Genomic DNA, 23,213 nt, shown 5'->3' on the forward strand with positions numbered 1-23,213 from the left:
TATCTGGTTGAATTATCTTCGTTATCTGTTGTGGTCAGCTGATCAGATTTGTTTCCTTGTTGCAGTAGTGTTAAAAATTATATTTGACTTAAACTGGAGTTTGTCATTCAGGATATGGTTGTTGGAATCCAGATTTTTTATTGATTTGTATATTTCAAACTCCTCCAAGACCCTACTTACTTACTTCCCTTTTAACAGTAATGTAGTATTTGCAGACCGGTGTTAATGTCATTCATATCGTGATTACAGTCAATAAGGTGTTGGGCAAATGTTGATTTTTGTGTGTCTGTTCTCGGGTCTGGGCGGTGTTCTCTATAGCGGGTTTTAAATGCTCGACCCGTTTGTCCAATGTAAAAGCTCGGGCATTCGTAAAAATGTTGTATGTCGTGTAATGTGTTGTAACGAAGCTATTCAAGCGGATCTACATCTTCCTGTATTGAAGTGTTTGACAATGGCAGCTCGCCGAAACTTGTAACACACGTTGACGAAAGTTACTTTTGGAACTGATAAAGGTATTGTAAAACCAGATATTTTTAAAAATCTAAATGCCAGAAACGGTGCGAGCCCGTGGGCTTAGGCCTGACTTGAAGTAATGTGACAACCATTCCAGGTCTGTGTCCAACAGAGCAGAGGGTTTTTTTTAGTGAGTAGTCTGATAAATTCACGAGTCTCACACTACAGGCTGGCTACCTGTGTGCGTAAAAGCTTTTCCCTCCTTACCTTAAAAAAAATAAAGAAAAACACTGCGAAACTGACAGATATTGTATTTGCGAAGGTTTATATTTATTGCTATACAGTAATAGTTTTACCAGCGTATCTGGAAAAATGCACACTAAATATGCAAAACAACTCCTTTTCTGAATATAAGAAGGTTTCCACTTACTACAAGATCCCCGTACGTAGAACGGGCACACAGCTAGTAGGAAATAAATAGATTGAATTGAATTAAGCCCCCAACAAATCCTACCCTTACTAGCAACGTAGTGTAGAACGAAGCTACAAACAATCATTCGTCTTTTAAATGCTCCTCAGATCCCGTCATAAGACAACCCGATTGATATGGAAGTTGGAACAAAACATGAAATAGATTTTGATGTATTTATAAGGGTGTATTTAAAAGTTTTATTAAATTTGAATCCTCTAAAAAGTGTTCATCATTGTTAATATAATAACTATTTTTTTATTAAGTTAAATAAATTATCTAATAAATGTGGTAATTCATCCGAACAACGCTCGGTCGCCGGGTACTATATTATCTATATATATATTATTATACAGGGTACCAAAAAAGTCTGGAAACGGTTTAATATCTTTTTAACTAAATTCGTTAGAAAATTCAAACCTTTCACATCAACTTATATGTATGAAAACTACTTTTTGCAATCATTGCCATTATTTGACCTTCACCGGGGGTCGGCCCACGAGGAGTAGGTACATAATCTTAAAGTAAGCATAGGTTGATATGTACATCATTTTAAAGGTCTGGTTAAGTGGAGTTCATTACCGGAAACCGCGTCAAAAAAGGTTTATCCGTTACAAAATGGCGGCAGTTCAAAGTTCTTGCGGAATATACCTGCAGAGGCCTTAGTATTGGTAAATACCAGTCAACATTAGCAGGGAAATCTGAAACCCGGTTAAATTTGTTTTGATGATTGAATACTATTAGTCTATGAGCTAGTTGACTTTAAAATACAGTCTAAGCTCTCAAGCTAATGTTTAATACGAGTATTTGCCCATACTAAGGTCTGTGCAGGTATAGTTCACAAGAACTTTGGACAGCTGCCATTTTGTAACGGATGAACCTTTTTGGACACGGTTTCCGGCAATGAACTCCACTTGACTAACCCTTTAAAATGGTGTGCATATCAACCTATTCTTACATTAAAGATTATGTACCTACTCCTCATGGGTCGTCCCCTGGTAGAGGTAAAAAAATTGATTCGCGGACCGAGGAGCGCACAATACTTGCTCTAATGGGAGGTCATAAATAAAATCCGTAGGGGTAGGACCAAGGAGCGCAGAGGTACCTTGCGCGCCTCGGTCCTACCCATGCAAGGAACTAATCTTCTAATTATACGGATTAAAAGAGACAATGGCTGGGTAAACCCTGCAAGTAAATCCCATTAGTCGCGCCTCATTGAATACACTACTTTAAAATGAAAATGTAAGGAGTAATTTTGAAACTATAAATATGTTAACAGAGACAATGCAAGATACTGTATTATGCATTCGAAGTAGTTATCTTAAAAACAGTTGGTTTTTGTCCTACGTTAATAAGCACATTTTCAATGCAGACAAACTGCATATTTTTCTAAGTGCAGTTTAATACAAATTAAATATTTATCAAAATAATAGTACGGAACTAAATTTGCATTATTCTATTATAATTAAAATCATATTAGATTATTCGAGACAGCTAAACTTTCTCTCTGCGTTTCAGAACTATCAAATGTTTACATTATTTTGTTTTGCAGGTATAGTTTATACAATTTTGAAATAGATTTGAAGGCATGACGACTATTAATTGCTTATAGCATGCATGATTCTAGATTCTACGTGATTTGTTTTGATCATCGACCCGTGATTCAACCTTCGTCTCCGTCCTGTGGAAACACCTGACATTTTCTCTCGTGATAGAGGTTAGGATATTAAATGACTTAATATTACCGGACGTTCGTACTATTTAGGAGCAACGCATACCATTCTTGAAACTAATTCTTAAGAACAACATTACATTATGTTGTGCTTTTCCGGATTAGGTGGGTGAGCCTACTGCTGAAAGTGATACAGTATTTGCCAACTGACAATGTGCCTGGGCTAAAAAAGTAAAAAAGTTTACTTCAAGAAGTAGTGTTGTTTACATAGGCTTTGTTTAAATTCAAAAATACTTTTTGAATAAGAATTACTTAGGTTTTTCTGAAAGTACAGTATATAGTTAGAAATATCTGAAAATAAATCGATTATTTTGTTTCGTTTACTTTTTTAACTGTTGTATTGCCGACAAAAAAGTGTATCTAATGAAAACATTTACTCCTCAAGATCCTATAATTATTCCCAACTGTTTAGACAAGCACAAATTTGTTTAATCAGAATTTACTTGGCTATTTCCAAAGTAATGGTTTAAGCATCGTAGATTTTATAGCCTCCGGATTACCAATAAATATAAACATAATTACTCTATTTTAATGCTAAATTCAAATAACAATAACTGGCACATACTCTAAAAGGAATTCTAAAAAAGAGTAAACTACAAAAATTAAAACTTGTCTTTATTCAAGTAGTGTTACCTGTTACAAAGTAAATTATCTATTATAAAAAAATAAACTTTTGAGTCTAGAATCAAATAAGAGATAATAAGTAATGAGTAACTTACAATCAGTGACGTGGGTTTTTTTTTTTTTAATTTCTTGCTGTACATCTAATAAGGTGACCAATTTTACAAATTCGTTACCGGTGCAGATTCCTAAAGAAAGTTCTATTCTCGGTTAATGTTAACGGTGCAATTGGTACATTTTCTAACTAATGTCACAGATTCGTGGGTAATAATACTTCATTGGGGCAAATAAATCCTAATCAGAGTGCACCATTAGTCAGCATCCACAATGTAATATACTGTGATTTTTCTTTAAATTAACAATAACTGTTTCATCTAAATAAGGCTAACTGATTATTTCAGTGCAAAATAATCAAACTTATTTATCCAGCGAGAACAAAGTTATTTTTGAAAAACATCAAACCGTAGGCCTACAGTTTAAACATTTTTTAGGCCTATACAAACATTAGTAACAATGAATTATGTTGTTTGACGTTGTGACATGTTGCTATTTAGACATTGTGATGACAATGTTATATTATACATCATTTGTGTCATTTAACAAACGTTTTACATGGTGACAACATAAACGCCAAATATAGATGATAATTCGAAAACTAAAAGAAAGTACTGTAATACAAATTGAGTTTAAATTAGGAAGATGATTTGGAATTGCAATAACTTTAAAATTATATGGAATTTGATTCATGCTACCATATAAAGTGTTGGCTAAGTAACTTTAAAAAATTGTTCCTTTGTAAAATCTTGTTTTTGTAATATTATGTTATCACTGTTGGCATTAAAAAGTAAAGCTTACCTCCTAAGAAATGTGAAATGAATTGAGAATGGCCCGTATTGTATTTTTGGAAAAAATATATGGGATTCGAAATAGTACAAAATTGTCTACATAAAAAGTCATCATTTTGACACAAATACAATATACATAGTAACATTCTGACTCCGATCCTTGCTCTCGAGCCTGAGAAACTGCAAAGTATATCAACTATATACTGTATTGGTACGTATGTTTTGTATTACCTTTTCTTTTTATCAATCAATGGAAAAATAAAGTACTTCAATGGATATGCGCATTTTACATATCATAAAGAAGAGATGGTTTCTGTCTGTTGAATTTACCTATAAAACTAAGATGAAAAATTCAGGTTGTTTTTATCAATGGTGGGTACACGTTGAAAGCATTTAATTGTATTCATGGATTTAAATTAGCTAAGGATTTTACAAACCATTCCTGCATAAAAATTAGTATATTTCATAGCGAGGGGTCCCATTGCAAATTTGCAAAGATTATGTTTGTTTAAAGCAGTTATTAAAAGTGAATAAACTTACTAATTTACAATAATTTCCATTCATTGATTTTAGATCCACACCATGAAGACTAAAGTCACCTACCTTAATCAAGTCGCAATTATTAAAAAGTAGCCTATTTAAAATCCATTTTTATAAAATAAAAAAATCTAAATGTGGTTTAACATTCAACTGAAGGATCAGCTTTTATATTGCAATTTAAATTCGAAAGTGAAAGTGTACGGCCTGGTAATTTGTTGATACATTAGTTTGGTAATAAGTTGCACTAGAAAAATATACCTGAATCAATGGTGTAGTCAGTGAGGCGCGACTAATGGGATTTACTCGCAAGCATTGTCTTGTTCAACCCTCGTAAGTAGGGGATTAGTTCCTTGCACGGGTAGGACCAAGGAGCGCAAGCACCTCTGCGCTCCTTGGTCCTACCCCGACGAATTCTTCGGCCGAGGGGTTGACAGTTTTACGACTTGCGCTCCTCTGTCCGTTTCCCAAAAAAATTACAATGCTTGGAAAAATGTAGTTTTCATACATGTAAGTTGATGTGAAAGGTTTGAATTTTCTAACGGATTTAGTTAAAAAAGATATTAAACCGTTTCCAGACGTTTTTGTCACCCTGTATATACTTTAAATAATTTAAAAAAGGGTACTATGGTTTATTTTTTCTAAATGTTAATTACAGTAGCCCTACATGTGAAAATTTTCCAATATTTTATACATATATTGGAAAATATATATTTATACATATATTTTCCGATAATATATATATATATATATATATATATATATATATATATATATATATATCTGTTTTGTTATAATAAAGGTATATTATGTTAATCAAACTAGATTTTAATACATGTTTTCTTTGCAGCAAGGTTTTAAAGTCACAAGGCGAAAACGGCCAGAATGCAGCGGTGAGTTAATACGTTAAACTTACATATTACTTTGATCATACTAGTCAAATCTAAGCATTATTCCATGGTCTCCATTGCCAAAGATTATACTGACATTTCAAAAACTTATAGGTGGAATATATTAAAACAAGTTTACACAAGAAAGTATATTTTAATACTTTTGTAATATACTGTATAATTGGGATATAACATATTCTCTAGGAAAGTAAATCAAATGAGTTATGTTCGGTTGTTAAAAACGGTTGTGATTTTGACTTAAGTTTAAGTAAGATTCGACTATTATTTTTTAATAAAATCAAGTAAGGATATGATTAATTGATTTTAAACCACAGGTAAAAGCACCTTAGATAACTTACAGTTCTTAATAGGTGATAATACTGTACCTACAAAAATAATAATGAGTTGGTTATGAGACACAAACGGAGTGAAGAGTGTCTTGTGCAGTAATATTTTCATAGACTATCTGTGCCATTACCGATCAATCACTCCTGATGAGGACGTGTCACAATTAAGTCTGAGGAAATGAATAAAGATAGCCCAAGTTTAAAAGCACATAATTGAGGGATTTATTTGAAGGGAACGCCCCATAGTTTCCGTTGAAAAGGTCGACTCCATCGACAGTAGATATAGTCCAGGCAAACTAAACAAACTTACATAGGGACCGTTAAAAAAATTGCAAGAAAACGTTTTATGGTTTTATTTTGTAGAGTTGGGTTTGCAGAATGACATACTAAAAGTTGCCAAAAATCGGTGCACGAGAAAACCACTAAAATCACAATTTAAAATGGCGGCTTTTTTCAACATTGGACAAATTAAAAAAACATATTTCACATGCATTTGCTATGCACATTTTTCGAGATATTGACTTGGGACCACCGCCTGTATTTATTGAGTGGTTAGTACTTCATTTTGATAGGGAACATGTTTTTGGCCGCCATCTTGGATCCGCCATATTGGACATAGATATTTTTTTTTCAATGTAATGATAGTGTTGTGACACATCATTACCAACTACATTTTTACACTGATTTCAATGCCGAAATCCGTTTTTAAATATCTTTATTCATTTAGAAGATATATACAAAAGAAAACTCTGCACCATACATTTCTTATGGACGTTTCGTAGTTTGATATTTTTTTTTTAATTATTTTTCTTATATCTCCAGTTCTTATTAACGCTTGTAGTTCGTTCTAGGCTTAAAATATTCAGTAATGTAAGGGCTTTCATTTGAGCTCTTGATCATTAAAATCAGACGAGTTATAGACCTGCTACGAACCTCAGAACAATATTAAATTTAACTTTTTAGAAATATATTTTTATTAAAATATTTATAACTCGGGTTGTTAATACGTCACCAAGTTCTTTCTTGTCTCAAATTACTCAGTGAATGTTTAGCTTTGATTTTATTAATCACTAAACAAAATCTGACAATTTTAAAATGAGCCATGGACCATAATTTAACATTAAAATGTATTTATTTTGAAATTTGTCTTTAGTTAAGGACATATATCCCAAACCCTAATAACTCCTGGAATGTAATCCATAGCTAAAATAAAAGTCAATATTTTGGCGAATTATTTAAGACTATAAAGAGTTTTGGGAGTTATTTAGAATTAGGAATATACGTCTTTAACTAAAGACAAATTTCAATATAAATACATTCTAATGTTAAATTAGGGTCCATGGCTCATTTTAAAATTGTCAGATTTTGTTTAATGATCAATAAAATTAAAGCCAAACATTTACTGAGTAATTTGAGACCAGAAAGAACTTGGTGACGTATTAATAACCCGAGTTATAAATCTTTTAATAAAAATATATTTCTAAAAAGTTAAATTTAATATTGTTCTGAGGTTCGTAGCAGGTCTTTAACTCGTCTGATTTTAATGATCAAGAGCTCAAATGAAAGCCCTTACATTACTGAATATTTTAAGCCTAGAACGAACTACAAGCGTTAATAAGAACTGGAGATATAAGAAAAATAATTAAAAAAAATATCAAACTACGAAACGTCCATAAGAAATGTATGGTGCAGAGTTTTCTTTTGTATATATCTTCTAAATGAATAAAGATATTTAAAAACGGATTTCGGCATTGAAATCAGTGTAAAAATGTAGTTGGTAATGATGTGTCACAACACTATCATTACATTGAAAAAAAATTATCTATGTCCAATATGGCGGATCCAAGATGGCGGCCAAAAACATGTTCCCTATCAAAATGAAGTACTAACCACTCAATAAATACAGGCGGTGGTCCCAAGTCAATATCTCGAAAAATGTACATAACAAATACATGTGAAATATGTTTTTTTAATTTGTCCAATGTTGAAAAAAGCCGCCATTTTAAATTGTGATTTTAGTGGTTTTCTCGTGCACCGATTTTTGGCAACTTTTAGTATGTCATTCTGCAAACCCAACTCTACAAAATAAAACCATAAAACGTTTTCTTGCAATTTTTTTAAGGTCATATCCTATATTTACCCGACTAATAAGGTTTAAAGGTGTGACCTATCATCTTATAATTTAAACTCGGGACGGGTTAACTTGTAGGCATTCACTGAACATAAAATAGCGGGCCCATGCTTGATCAATTAATAGTAGTTTAAGTGGAAATTCTCATATTATTAGTGATAAGCCAACTTTCATTTAAGAAGATGTTCTTAAATGTGAGGGAAAAAGTAGAAATACACGATGAATATAAAGTAGTATGATAAAAGTAGATTAATATGGAATTTGAAATAACATCAACCAGTGACAAAGATAATGTTATAACTAGTGTACCTGTTGCTTGAATTCAAGCAATTGCGATGTATTACTGGCGTTTTTTTTTATGAATAACCGTTATAATTTGTGATGACCTTAAAAGAATCGACTCAAAGATTATGGAAATACTTATGATGTTCATAACAGTTCGATTTAATCAACAATTCTTGAAAATATCTTATAATTTTTCAAAATCTGATCTTGTTTTTTGTGTTTTTAAATATATTTCCCATTTATAGCCTCATTAGGTTGTCCATAATCAATTATAAATTTAAAAAAAAAACATTATTTCTTTTTTTTCTACTTGGTGGTATTCTATGACTTTCCTATTTTTCCATGTTATGCAAATCAGATCTTTCTATGATTGCTCAAGAAATACAGAACAGTGTTGATTCAGTTTACTTTTTAGTATTTCAAATTGTCCAGGGGTTCTCGCTTTTTTCTATTGTAATATTTATGTCAACCCAAATTCAAATAGTAAATATTTCACTTCAACCAAGTTAATAAATGTTTGTAGCACACGTTTCCTTAAATTGCAACTAAAATATTAACAGCAATTAAATTATCCAGCTGATCATAATTTAAACAAATATGTTCTTCATAAGGATAACATGGGAACTTTAATAGCCACTGGGGCAAAGCCCACGGGACTTTTTCAAAAATAGAAGGCCAGTTTGCAAATCTACACACCTAGACGAGCATTTTAGTATATAATATGTGGGTTGAAATCGTAAAACAAAAAAGCCTTGTTTGCAAAGTTTCATGTAGCGTAGGCCTATATATAAAATAGGTTGTGTATTCCAGTTGTATTACATAATCCTACTTTGATCAGTTAGATTACAGGTTTTCTCTGATTACATATTTCTAAGTAATGAAACAACATTTTGATTGGATTTTGTTTATTTGTTTTTTTTTCAGACGGAGATTCTTTTAATTTTCAAAATATAGATCAAAAGTACTTCAAAAAAATGTTTTATTCAACTGATTTTCCCCAAAGATTTCTTATTCGCTGTTACCATAAAGACAACCAATACCTTACTGTAATCCTTTCTGCAAGAGGAATAAGAATTGAGACTTTAACAGGCATAAACTGTTTGCAAAACCAATTTTACGATTTTAACTTTGTTATCAAAAATGATAAGAGATTGGTAATCTCCCAGGAAGATATAAAATTTTGTACTCGTGAAAACGATAAATGCTGGTTATACGAGTGCAACGAAGAAGAGGACAAAAATCAGAAAGTTATGATGTTCTTTTTCTTTGCACCCGAAGGACCATTGGGTTCTTTAAAGGACGCAAATGGAGAAACACAAACCATGGCTGGACCAGGATGGAGGGTTGTAGAGGTGAGTCGATCAAATACTTATAGACTCAAGGCCAAACTCTAGTTTAGCCAAAATAAAAAAATTATGAGTACAATTAAGGAGAGAAACACACCAGAGGAGACGTTACTGGTTACATTACGCCTACTTATCACAGAGTAGAAGATTGTAATGTTTAAACTTTTGTAAAACCTGCTATATTTATTCGTAAAAATAACTCAACTCATCAATGCTATACTAAAATTACATTAAATAAACTGTATTACTGATTTATCCTGTTCGTATAACTAATTTAGTAAATAATGTATAGTGTTGAATGTCTAGTTTAACTTATTACATTAGTTGACTCTTATTATATACTATACAAGAGGTTAAGTTACCTTGATTCTGTCCAAGTAATAGTTTAAGTCGTCATAAGTGCGGCCGGTTTCGATGTCTATGATGGCATCATTGTCAAGCTGGACTTAAAATCGCTCCTAGGAGGTCGTCGTGAGTCTTGAAAAACACGTAACACACAACACGTAAACGAAATACGATAATATACATGGCCACACAACTAATTTACAACACGGTGGTGGGTACAGGGTGTAGGTCTATACTGACGCCGTGTCTTCCTCTCCTCAACTTCCCCCTCAAGTTATCAGCTCTTGATAATATCTCGTCAATGTTTAAGACTGCCTCATACAGTATATTGGATTAAAATGAAGATTTATCATTTAGGATGTATTGGGGGTATTTTTTGCTGGTCTTGTAAATTTCATATTCTTCGATAGTATGTAAATATCTTCCTCTTCCTTTATGGGACCGTAAAACCTCTAGATTAATGTTGATATATTTATTGTGTATTCATGGTTGTTCAGCAAATGCAGAGGTAGGTTGGTTACCCCTTTGGGGAACCGTCCACAAGGAGTATTACAAAATTCTTAAATAGCAGCATAGGTCGAGATTGGTATGAAATTAAAGGTCTCCGTTAGTAAAATACAATGCCACAAATCTGAACTCAAACAGACAATGGAGTCAAAAATGACAGCTGTTCAAATATTCCTTGAATTTGCATTGCTTCTGTGGCGCCCGCTAGAAGTCGGGTGAAAATCATAAACTTAAGCATAGGTCGATATGCACATCACATTAAAGGTCTTTATTAGTAGAATACAATGCCACAAATTTTAGCTCAAAATATCAGATGGGTAGAAAATGGCAGCCGCTCAAATATTCAAAATGGTAGATTAAATAAATATTTGAACGGCAGTCATTTTTGACTTGGTTGTTCGTTTGAGTTCGGATTTATGGCATTGTATTTTACTAACCTTTCGTTTGATATCAAATTCGCCCTATACTGTTGTTATACATTTTTTTTACTCTTTGTGGCCCATCCCCCAAAGGGGTTATCCGGTTGTTAATTGGGCAGATTTGTGCGTTACCATCACCAGTAAGCATGTGCGAACATTGGTATTTTTTCTATTGTGGTTTAAAAAATAAAAAGAGGTTTCAGACTTAATTAATTAACTTAATGACTTTATTAACGGAATTAATTAGCCGTTAATACAATTTAAATTAATGATTTGATTTTGGGTCTACGCAAAGATCCGGAATCTTGTTTTAAGTAATTTTTGTTCAGAAAAATAATAAATTATATGTTTGTTTGACTCCAGTTTCCGTTTGTGCCTACACAACCAGAAGATCAAGACAAACCTTCTGATGACAGGACCCAAAATCAGGGTTCAGCACAGGTAAAACAAAATCAACAACAGTTCTGAATCAGGGATTTATAAGTCAAGGACTAACTAGTCATGGATTAAAATCAGCCGTTGACTAAAAAACTACTTTCTGAGTCACGGATTAAGGACACACGGACTAATTTAACGCTGAGACTAAGTTTAGTCAGAGATTAATAGAGCTCTTGATTTTCAAGGGAAATGTAGGGTAACTTGTGCCGCCATGTTGGACACACTGTATCAGTTCGATGTGCACTGCTACAAAAACGTAAACAACCATCTCAGTCAACCCTTGGTTTTGAGTTTTATTTATCAATTTTAATTAATTTATCATTATTATACATTTTATTATTGTTATAAATTAGTTACATCGTAAAATTATCAAGGTATTTTAAAAGTAGGATTGGTGTTTATCATTTTAATTCTTTTAAATAAGTCACTTGGCCTACGTTGTATTACAGTTTTTGAGCATGTGCTTAGCTTTGATTCTTGGACTGTTGGAAGGCGTTGCTTAAACTTATGTTAGAGGATAATCAATACTAAGTTTGATGATATTCTGATATCCACAATGATATACTTTTCATTTTAAATATTTTAAAACTTTGGGAATACCATATACTAACCTAGAGCCAAGTGAGCCAAGGAATCTCCAGGCTGTATTAGATTAAGGACATTCCTTTAGGGTTTTGAGTACAGCTTAGTTGTTTATTGTTTGCATCCTGAGACTAATTACTAGAGTATTGCACGAGGAAGATACAAACATATAGCGGCTGGCGTTTACCCCCCCTCCCCCCCCCGGTGGGAATTTTCGACATATACATTTTTTGGTTTGTATTGACATGTACTTTAAGGTTTTAGGTGTTTGCCACTTGTGAATTACAGCATGTTCTGGAAAACACGAAAATATCATGAATATATATATTTAAAAAAATGGTTTTTCTTTAGCGAGTTCGTTTGGCTCTACAACCCAACCGATTTTCATGATTGAGGTCTCAAATTGAAGGTATTAACGCACAGATTTCACATCAAACATCGGCATATAGCTGCCTACAGTCCCACTCGGCTTATACGTAAACAACATTTTTTCCAATGTATTTCTTATGAGAGTTAAATTTGGTTTTTCTTTTCCGAGTTCGTTTGGCGCTTCTACCTACCCGATTTTCATTATTGAGGTCTCAAATTGAAGGTATGCACGCACAGATTTCACATCAAGCATCAGTTTATATTTATCGACAGTCCCACTCGGCTTATACGTAAATTAAATTTACCCCCCATGTATTTCTAAAGGGAGTTAAATTTGTTTTTTTTTCTTTTCCGAGTTTCTTTGGCTCTTCTACACGTCCGATCTTCATGATTGAGGTCTTAAATTGGTAGTATGCACACATATATTTCACATCAAGCATAATCTTATATTTATCTACTTTATTACTCGACCAAAAAACATAGGTTTGATATATTTTTTAATTCGTTTTAATTCAAATTGTACAGTATTTTACCATTTGTAATTATATAACCCTATATATTTTGGTCTAAGAACCTTCAGTGAAATACCGGCTTGCATTTAAGATATTAGTTATTATTCAAATCGGACGGTTTTCAAGCAAACGCAAGGTGAACATCCAACATAAAAAAAATGTATAAGGTTTTTCTATGATTGAATATCAATAGCTCCAGTATTGTTTACGTTTTTTAATATGTTTTAGACTCAAAATAATCAGTCAATTATAGGCTTTAATTTGAGCTATTGATCGTTTGAATCAGTTAAGTTTAAGATACTGTATTACGCAATCAAAAATAATATATTTGATTATTTCTCGGATATGATATTTATTTTAACGCCGCAGTGCAGCATGGGTCCTTAAGTATAGATTTTTTAGTTTGATTTGATTTGATTAGTTGATTCCTGTGCGTAGGACGGGCCCACAGCAAGTTAGAATTTTAAAATGCAAGTATGGTGAAGTCATCAGATTGTTCTCAGTGACATGCAAGCAAATGAAATGAAACGAAGTGACCAAAGTATTTTGCAAGTACTGTACTTGATGCTTTTGAACAATGCATTATTCTGCTTGAAGTTGAAAACCGTGATCAGAATTCCTAGATTGTCTGTTTATCAGCTGGAAGACCTGTACCCGAATCGGTGGAAGACAAAGATTCAAAGATTCAAAGATTTTAATTAGGCCATTAAGTTTGTACAATAGGCTACGTCAAAGTACAATAAAAAATTCAATAAAACTAAATATAAAAAGGAAAACAAACCAAACAAAACTGCAAATCAAAACAGCAAACCATGCAAAGGTAAATAAAAATTAGGCATACCTTTTTTTATCATCGGGTCCATGCACTACATGATATATTTCAAACCTTCAAAGCCTCAAAATATTCGTCACATTTATAGAAAGGATTTGTTATTAGCCAATTCTTTAACACTTTCATAAACATCAATTTTGGCAAGTTTCTAATGGTAACAGGCAGAGCATTGAAAAATTTGAAACCTGAAACAGGGAAACACTTTTGACTTTTACTTAGCCTGTTGCTAGGAGTATGTACATCATTACAAGTTCTAGTGCTATACGGATGGATGTCTCTATTGAAAATAAGATCATTTTCCATCGATTTGATAGCTTCTAAGCACTGGTAAATATATACATTGAAGACACTCATGATCTGCATATCAACAAAAAATGTTCTACAATGTGCTCTAAAAGGCAAATTACACATCACACGAATTGCTCTTTTTTGTAGCAAGAGGACCTTCTGAACCTGTGGGGAGTGACCCCAAAGCCTGGTTCCATACACAACGTGTGACTGAAAAAAAATAGAAAAATGCTAGTCTCACAAAGTCAGGAGGCAATTCAGATGTTAATTTCCTCAAAAGACAAATTACTCTGTTAAGTTTAGTACATAGGGCGTTGACATGTTCATCCCACACAAGCTCAGAGTCCAAAGTAAAGCCCAAGAGTTTGACAGAGTCACAAACAGAATTAGTTTTACTTAAGCTAAACATTATTTCTTGGGTTTTCTTGTCATTAAGAGCCAGTTTGTTCCCTGAAAACCATTCAGAAGCTATGTTAAACAATCTTTTTGCGGAGTTACTGGCAATTACAGGATCAATGTGCTTTGCAAACAAGGTTGTGTCATCAGCATAGAGCAGTACATCGTTTGAAACAGAAAAACAGAGGTCATTCATTGCTATAATGAACAAAAAAGGCCCCAGTACTGAGCCCTGGGGCACCCCGTGTTTGACTGGCAGGGCGCCTGAATGAACACCTGACCAACTTACAATTTGGAATCTACCTGCAAGATATGATTTGACCACCTTGAGGGCACTCTCGCCAAACCCATATTTTTGTAGTTTTTTAAGTAAAATATCATGTGGTATACAATCAAATGCTCGAGACAAATCACACAGCAAAACAGAAACAGAAGATTTGCTTTCAAATGCCTCCAGTATGACCCTCACAAGGGAATCAACTGCCGAAACAGTCGACAAACCCCTCCGAAAGCCATGCTGGGCAGGAACAAGGAGATTGTGCTCCTCAAAGTGGTTACTCAGCTGCTGCAACATCACAGCCTCAAACACTTTACCAAAAACAGGTATCAAAGACACTGGTCTATAGCTAGAAAGATCTTTTTTGGGGCCCTTTTTATATACGGGAACAGTTCTGGATGTTTTTAGCACATCAGGGTAAACACCTTGCAACAAACAACAGTTAATCAAATGAGCCAACAAAGGTGCAATCACATTTACAATTTTTTTCAAAAACTCAGTCGACATGTCAAAGATATCCTTACTTTTTGAGGATTTGAAACCGTTTACGATTTTGACAATATCGACAGCATTGACCATACTCCATTCATAATTTACATCTACAACAGGTATGTTATCAAGATAATCAGTATTATTTACAGGAATACCATCAACAATACTATCCACTGAGTCCAAGAAGTAGCTGTTGAAGTCATCCGCCGTGGCGAAGTCAAGGTCAGCGGCTACTCTGGTACTGGGCCTGCTCTGGTTGATCAGGTCCCAAGCTGCCTTGCATGGGTTTGCAGCAGTGGAGATCATATCAGCCGCTGCACGCTGCTTTGCCTCGCGGAGTTGGAATCGATACTCTCTCCTCAATTCCCGAAGATATGGGATAAGATCAGGCCTATCCTTAGATATGTCAAGCACTAGCAAAATGTACCTTTTTAAACCAGCAAGCTCCTCAGAATACCAATTCTTGATCTTTCCTTTGGCACCGTCAGATACTCTATCAGTTGACTTAACTGTTTTTTGCTTTAATGGGAAGTAAAAATCAAATTTGTCCTTAAATTTAGAAAAGAAATTTGAAAATGCAGTTACATAGAATCAGGCCAATTTGAAATCCGCATTGCCTGCAGGTTTGCTGCAGCGGGGGTATTTTATTAACTTTTTTTATTTTCATTTAAAGCCTTTGAATACATACTAAAGAAGTCCATAAAAAAATATTGCACCAGTAATTAACGCACACTACCCTTTCGTAATTTAAATAAAACAGTTTTTTAAATTTAACAGTTTTTCTTTATTTTCCGGAATACGCTGTAATTTAAAAGAGGCAAACAACTGAATACTTAATCTGGTAGGTAATACCAACAAAAAAAGTATAAGTCATCAATTCCCACGGGGGGGGGGAGGGTTTCATATTGGTGGCTCATGGTCTAATAGCTTTGTTCTGTTGGTTACATGTTACATTGTGGGTTACACAGTGGTTAAGTGCTCGCCTAACAAACAAAAGGTCACAGTTTCAATCCTGAAACAAGTTATTAGCTTTTTCCTACAGTCACCCGACAAAGTTGGCTTCCTTGTACTGTTTATAGTACAGAAAGCTGCTAATTGCTGCATATTTATACTTTGCCATACGGTTTATACTTTGTCGTACGGTTTATACTTTGCCGCACATCAGGATTCCAACGAAACAACACAAAACAGCGTGGTTCTATTATGCACGTAATCCGTGTACGCTTGGAAATAGGTTGGCAACACTTAAAGATAATAATACTATGAGCAGCTGATTGACTATTATAACTACGATTTAACCTGTCATTTCGTGTTTATAGTTTCGGTATTTCTGAACTTACTGGACTTTTCTTTTAAACGTTTTTTAAAACATTCCTACGATCTTAATAAACAAGAAAATACCTTTAAAGCATTTTTTTAGGCACGGAAACCACTTCAAATTACAAAAACATACGGAACTATATTCTCAAAACGCGGAGCACATTTCTTGCCGAGGAAAAATAGCGGAGTGATATGGACCGCGGGTACTACTTTCTCTAGGGCACCATTTGTGTTGCCAGCTGAACCTAAAAACGTGTTGTATAGTGTTTGAAAGACTAATTATTTATATGCTTTATAGTGACTGTAGGAAAAATATAATGTGTAACACGAGTGAAAAAGGCCTTTGCTGCACTCGAGATCATTCCGCACTCGCCTGCGGCTCGTGCGTAAGCATTGCTCTCGTGTGCAGCAAAGTGCCTCTTTCACCACTAGTTATACAAATAACTATTTCATGGTTCTAAACCGGTCACATCTGTTCCTGACCATTGGGCTTCAAACAAACGATCATGGCTAGTCAAACAGCTGATCTTAGTCAGTAACAAAGCTACACATATCATATCACGCCATTCTACACTAATCCTTTACTCATATTTAGGTAAAAATACCCACCTAGGGGGCGTCCCCATCTCAGTAATTGATAGTTTCCATAGTAGTAAGATATTGAATAGAAAATTAATGTTTACTATGTTTAGTAAATATAAATTAAATACAAATTTAGATTCTGCACACAACTGTACCGATCGTTAAATTCAACTTTATTTAAATGGATTATTTTCCTGCCCAAGACGAATTCGCGGCCCCCAAAAACGGTAGAAATCATAATAATTTACATAATCCATATCACTTTCAACTTAAAACACACAAAAATGGATGACTAAAATAATCCTACCCCTATACAGGATTAAAATGTAGCATATTTTTATCCGTGGACTAGGGCATAATTTCTTTTGTTCAGACTTAATAGTTGTTGACTAAATTAAGTCACTGACTTATAAGTACTCGAATCAGAAAGATATTTTTCTTAGTCCAGTACTAAAATGAGCTTTAGTCAAGACTAGCGCTAATACCTGAATCAGAAACCCACGCCTATGTTGTCGGTGAAGTTTTTTGGCAACTACAGCAACTGAGACGACTCTATTTAGATTGGCATGTGATTTAAAACTAAAGTAAGGATATCTCTGAAGACTAAATTTAATTACTTTGAATGTCTTCCTCACTATTAAATTTTACTTCCAAAATGCATTGATTGGTTTTTGCAGTATCAATGCCTTCATAAATATTTGTCTCCATAGATCTCTTATCCGTCCTTCCATCTTCTTACTCATAATCCGTGGAGGTCATTCTTCCACCCTCCAGATAGTTACAATCGGTTCCTCAGTTTGCAGCTTGTAGTAGATGTAACTAGTGGTCCTTAAGGTATTCTTCCCTGCCCATATAAGTAAGTATATGTATTGTGGTAGGCAATATACGATTACTGTACAACACACTAGTTGATAAAAATGCTCTATATTAGTGTTTATCCTCCAAACTCCATACTCAAATAGCTCTCCATGAATTCGATAAGATATACAGATAGAGATCTCGTATACGCCTCTTTATTCACGAATCTTTCTAAAATAATTTTCAGAATGTATAACTTCGATTAAATGAAAGTTTTTTCCAGGTATCTGAACCTCACCAGAAGAATATTATAAAGCGTAAGTTTCCTCTTACAATGCTATGTATTTAGTTTGCAAATAAAATTAAACACCCATTTTCTGGGCAAATCTTTATTATAATAATACAGTTGTAATAAACAGAAAAGTTTTCTAGTAATCTTATATATTTAAAAAATTTGTTTTTTCTTTTCTGAGTTCGTTTGGATCTTCTACCCGACCGATTTTCGTCATTGAGGTTTCAAATTGAAGGTATGCACGCACAGATTTGCCATCAAGCATCGGCATATATTTATCTGAAATCAAACTCGGCTATTAGTAAACGAAATTTGCTCCCCATATATTTCTTATGGGAGTTGAATTTGTGTTTTTTTCCAAGTTCGTTTGGCTCTTCTACCCGACCAATTTTCGTGATTGTGGTCTCATATTAAAGGCATGCGCGCACAGATTTCCTATCAAGCATCGGCATATATTTACCTACTGTATTAGCCTACTCGACCAAATAAAATAATTTGATTAATTTTTGAATTTAAGATTACTTTAACTTAAGATGTATTTCACCAGTTATAATTATATAATCCTATATATTTTGGTCTAAGAACCTTCAGTAAAATACCGGCTATCATTTAAGCTATTAGTTATTCAAATCGGACGAGTTTCAAGCAAACGCAAGGTGAACAACCAACATACAAATTATTTAGAAAGATCTATATTATTATTAGAAAGATTACGAAAACGGCTCCGACGATTTTCTTCAAATGTTGGATATAGTGGTATGCTGGCCTAAAAACGAGTTTACTGCAGTTAGAACTACCCAAAAAAATCTAATTACGTAGTAAAATGAAACTGAAAGTCACAATTTTTAAACATTAGTCTTATGGGTGCTAAGTAACCATGTTGGTTGAATTAAATAACAAAGAAAAAGTAAACAAAAGAATTGTAAGTTGTAACATGTGATCATAAAGGCATCTACCTACAGTATACTAGCAAATTACAAAATACATACAGTACAAAGGGAAAAACGTCACTTGAACTATTGAGCAAAGATTATAATGAATATTACTCGATACATTGTAGTACTACAACTACTTTATTGCTATAGCAGTGCGGAGTGTGGGAACTGTTTATGACGATTAGATTCAGGTATCTGCAATCTTAAAATGCACAGGGAAGGGAGCGAAACCGGTCTGTGACGTAGGAAGTGGTGAAGGAAGTAGTACAGACAAGTAGTCTGTTTGTGACGATTAGTTTAAGGTATCTGCAATTCTAAAATGATATAGAAAGGGAGGAAAACAGGTCCGCGACGTAGGAAGTTGTGAAGGAAGTACTCCTCCGTAAAGGCAATGTTTTGTAGGTCCGGAGCGTGGGAACTGTTTATGGCGATTAGTTTAAGGTATCTGCAATCTTAAAATGCACTGAGAAGGGAGGGAAACCGGTCCGCGACGTAGGAAGTGGTGAAGGAAGTAGTAAATGCGAGTATCCGGAGTGTGGGAACTGTGTATGACGATCAGAGTAAGGTATCTGCAATCCTAAAATGCCGTGGGAAGGTAGGGAAACAGGTCCGTGACGTTAGAATTAATGAAGGAAGTAGGATATAGTCGAGAAGTCCGGAGTGTGGGAACTGTGTATGACGATTAGATTAAGGTATCTGCAATCCTAAAATTCTATGGGAAGGGAAGGAAACAGGTCCGCGACGTAGGAAGTGGAGAAAAAGTAGTAAAGGCGAGCAGTCTGGAGAGTGGGAACTGTTTATGACGATTAGATTAAGGTATCTGCAATCCTAAAATGCCGTGGGAAGGGAGGGAAACAGGTCCACTACGTAAGAAGAGTTGAAGGAAGTAGTAAAGGCGAGCAGTGTGGAGTGTGGGAACTGTTTATGACGATCAGAGTAATGCAGGCGAGCAGTCCAGAGTGTGTTAACTGTTGATGACGAACTGGTCCTAATAAGGTTTCTGCGATCCTAAAATGCCATGGGAAGGGAAGGAAACAGGTCTGCGACGTAGGAAGTGGTGATGGAAGTATTAAAGGAGAACAGTCCAGAGTGTAGGAACTGTTTATTACGATTAGATTAAGGTATCTGCAATCCTAAAATGCTATGGGAAGGGAGGGAAAAAGGTCCGGGACGTAGGAAGTGGTGAAGGAAGTAGTAAAGGCGAGCAGTCTTGAGTGTGGGGAATGTTTGTGGCAATTAGATTAATGTACCTAAAATACTAAAATGCTATGGAAAGAGATGAAAACAGGTCCACGACGTAGGAAGTTGCTTAGGAAGTAGTAAAGTTTAGGAACAAAGAGTGTACGAACTGTCTGTAACAGTTGGAATAATGTATCTGTGATACTTAAATGCTATGAGAAGGGAAGGCAACAGGTCCATGACGTAGGAAATGGTGAAGGAAGTAGTAAGGCTAGCAGTGCATGGTGTGGGAACTGTCTGGCAATTACATTAGTGTATTTGCAATCATAAAATGCTGTTGGAAGGGAGGGAAACAGGTCCAGGACGTAGGGGCCTATTGAGTGGTGAAGGAAGGAGTAAAGGCGAGCAGTCTGGAGTTTGGAAATAGATTAATGTATTTTTTAATACTAAGACTGCTTTCAGAGTAAACTAATGACATTCCCCGAGCAAAGCTCGGTCCCCAGGTACTTTAAATAATATCAACCAACATAATACAATAACAAACATCAATAATAAATACATAACAGCTGTTATGTTACATACCCCTTTTTTCAGGAACAAAGTCTTTGTATTTTGTTGGAGTCTCGTGGTCCTTTTCGGCTGACTTGCACGCTCCTTTTTTATTTTTGATTTTTTCTGTTAAACTGCTGGTGACAGATTCGGCATTTTGTTGTATTAATCTTTTTAATCCATACAAACTTAGAGTGGTAAACAATTACCAACATGTGTTCTGCTCCTTTGACTTAAAAAAATCAATGCCAATTTCTTACAATGGATTCTCTAGTGCCTGTTAAGTATTAAGAGATGCTCTAGTGAAAGATGTTTGTGGAGGAAATGATGTTTCTTAGAACAGAGTCTAGCGTGGATATTGTTTTAGCTAAAACTAATATATTTCTAACAATTAATTATGAAGAAATCATTGGAGCCGTTTTTTTTTTCAATCATTGTGCGCAAACGTTACTCATATTAAACTGTAGTATCATCTGATGGCTGTTAAAGTTTTTTGGGCTACCCCAAACAGTTGTTGAAGTCGTGGTGATACATTGGAGATAGACTTTTCAAGAAGGTCAATAAAAGGTCTATATCAGTATTTATGACAAATTTCGTCCCATATAAGTAATAGTGGAATTTCTTATATCTATTTATGTTAGCTAGAGGTTCCTTTTGAATTTGGCTATCTTTGTTGAGTAGTGGTTAAGGTAGAAGAGCTATAGCAAATTGGATTACTTTCTTGTAGAAGTACAGCACCAAGTCCATACTTCAGATATAATTGATGCCTTCTTGTTGTCAAAGTAAGCCAACACAGGGCTTCTGGTGACTTCTTCTAAGGCCATAAAATCATGCTGCTCTACATCTGTCCACACACAACTTTTATGTTTTATAAGTAATCTTAACGTCACTGTTTTGTCGGACAGGTTATTTATGAATCTTATATACAAACCCCCCCCCCCTACTTTTTTCTACATTTTTTTAAATATCAATCCCAGACCACTTCCAAACATTGTTGGATAGTAAGTACTTCATTTTGACAAGGTGGTCATTTCCGGCCGCCATCTTGGATTCGCCATATTGGATGCAAAATATTTTTCCAAATGTAAAGGTGGGGTTGTGACCCATTATTTCGAACAAGATTTTTACCCTAATTACAATGACACAAATTGTTTTAAAAAATCTTGATCCATTCTAAAGTTATGATGTGTTTTTAAAACTTTATTTTTAGCCCATTTTGACATTGTGCATTTACAAACTAAGACCATAATCTCAAAATAGTGCTAGATAAAGATAAATAAACACCACCAGTCATTGTCGACCTATTTTCACTTGGTTATGACGGATGTATTTTTTCGGCCGCCATCTTGGATCTGCCATTTTGAAATGTGATAAACTTTTTTAAATACGAAGGGGGTGTTGTGACCCATCATTTCGAATCCCTTTTTTAAGCTGAACTCAATTCCACGATCAGTTTTTCAGTTTCATATTTTGATTTTGAAATACTTAAATTGTTAACCAAAAAAATTTAATATTTTATAAAGAAAACTTGATTACAAAAAATGGATTGTGGCATTGAGTTTAGTTTTAAAAAAAGTAATTCGAAATGATGGGTCACAACACCCCCTTCGTATTTAAAATAGTTTATCACATTTCAAAATGGCGGATCCAAGATGGCGGCAGAAAAAATACATCCATCATAACCAAGTGAAAATAGGTCGACAATGACTGGTGGTGTATACCTATCTTTATCTAGCACTATTTTGAGATTATGGTCTTAGTTTGTAATACACAATGTTAAAATGGGTTAAAATGAAGTTATAAAAAGCCTTCATAACTTAAAAAGATTTTTTAAAACGGTTTGTGGCATTGTAATCAGGGTAAAAATCTAGTTTGAAATAATGGGTCACAACCTCACCTTTACATTTGAAAAAAAAAATATTTTGCATCTAATAGCCTATGGCGAATCCAAGATGGCAGCCGGAAATGACTACCTTGTCAAAATGAAGTACCTACTACCCAACAATGTTTGGAAGTGGTCTGGGACGGATATTTGAAAAAAATGTAGAAAAAAGTTGGGGGGGGGGCAATTAAAACTCACCCTGTATATGTCCGTTAGCAAGATAACTCGAGCAAAAATCATCCGATCTTTATGAAATTTGGTACAAACCTGTAAACCTACAGTTATTCGAACTAGTTTGCGAACCAGCATGATCGGACTCTGGGAACAGGGGTTTATGGGGGGTTTTATGGGGTAAAAATAGGTTTTTCCCATTTTTTACCCTAAAAACAAAAAAATTTGGAATTTCTTTTCCAACCATTTTTAGAGCTTAAAAAATTTAGTAATTTGAAGCATTGTTGTATCCCTAATGGTTGCAGAGAAAATTCAAAAAAGTGTAAATTTAAAATCCCCACGTTATTTTTATGGAGAAAATTGTAAACTATTGTAGTTTGCTTGTTTATGAG

General features: G+C 34.3%; 1 protein-coding gene across 2 annotated transcripts in view; it reads left to right on the top strand.

Moving 5' to 3' along the window:
* Window positions 1–23,213, top strand: part of LOC128997245 (uncharacterized) — a 168,124-nt gene that overhangs the window by 71,517 nt on the left and 73,394 nt on the right. For both annotated transcript variants that reach the window (XM_054422857.1, XM_054422858.1), the window contains exons 16-19: window positions 5,508–5,550; window positions 9,235–9,662; window positions 11,291–11,368; window positions 18,097–18,130. In XM_054422857.1, the coding sequence (XP_054278832.1) occupies window positions 5,508–5,550; window positions 9,235–9,662; window positions 11,291–11,368; window positions 18,097–18,130 (583 nt within the window). The remainder of the gene's footprint in view (window positions 1–5,507; window positions 5,551–9,234; window positions 9,663–11,290; window positions 11,369–18,096; window positions 18,131–23,213) is intronic.

This window comes from Macrosteles quadrilineatus, unplaced genomic scaffold, assembly GCF_028750875.1.
Source record: "Macrosteles quadrilineatus isolate MER2022 unplaced genomic scaffold, UCM_ALF_1.0 Scaffold_6__1_contigs__length_79288215, whole genome shotgun sequence".
In the NCBI taxonomy this organism is placed as follows: Eukaryota; Metazoa; Arthropoda; class Insecta; order Hemiptera; family Cicadellidae; genus Macrosteles; species Macrosteles quadrilineatus.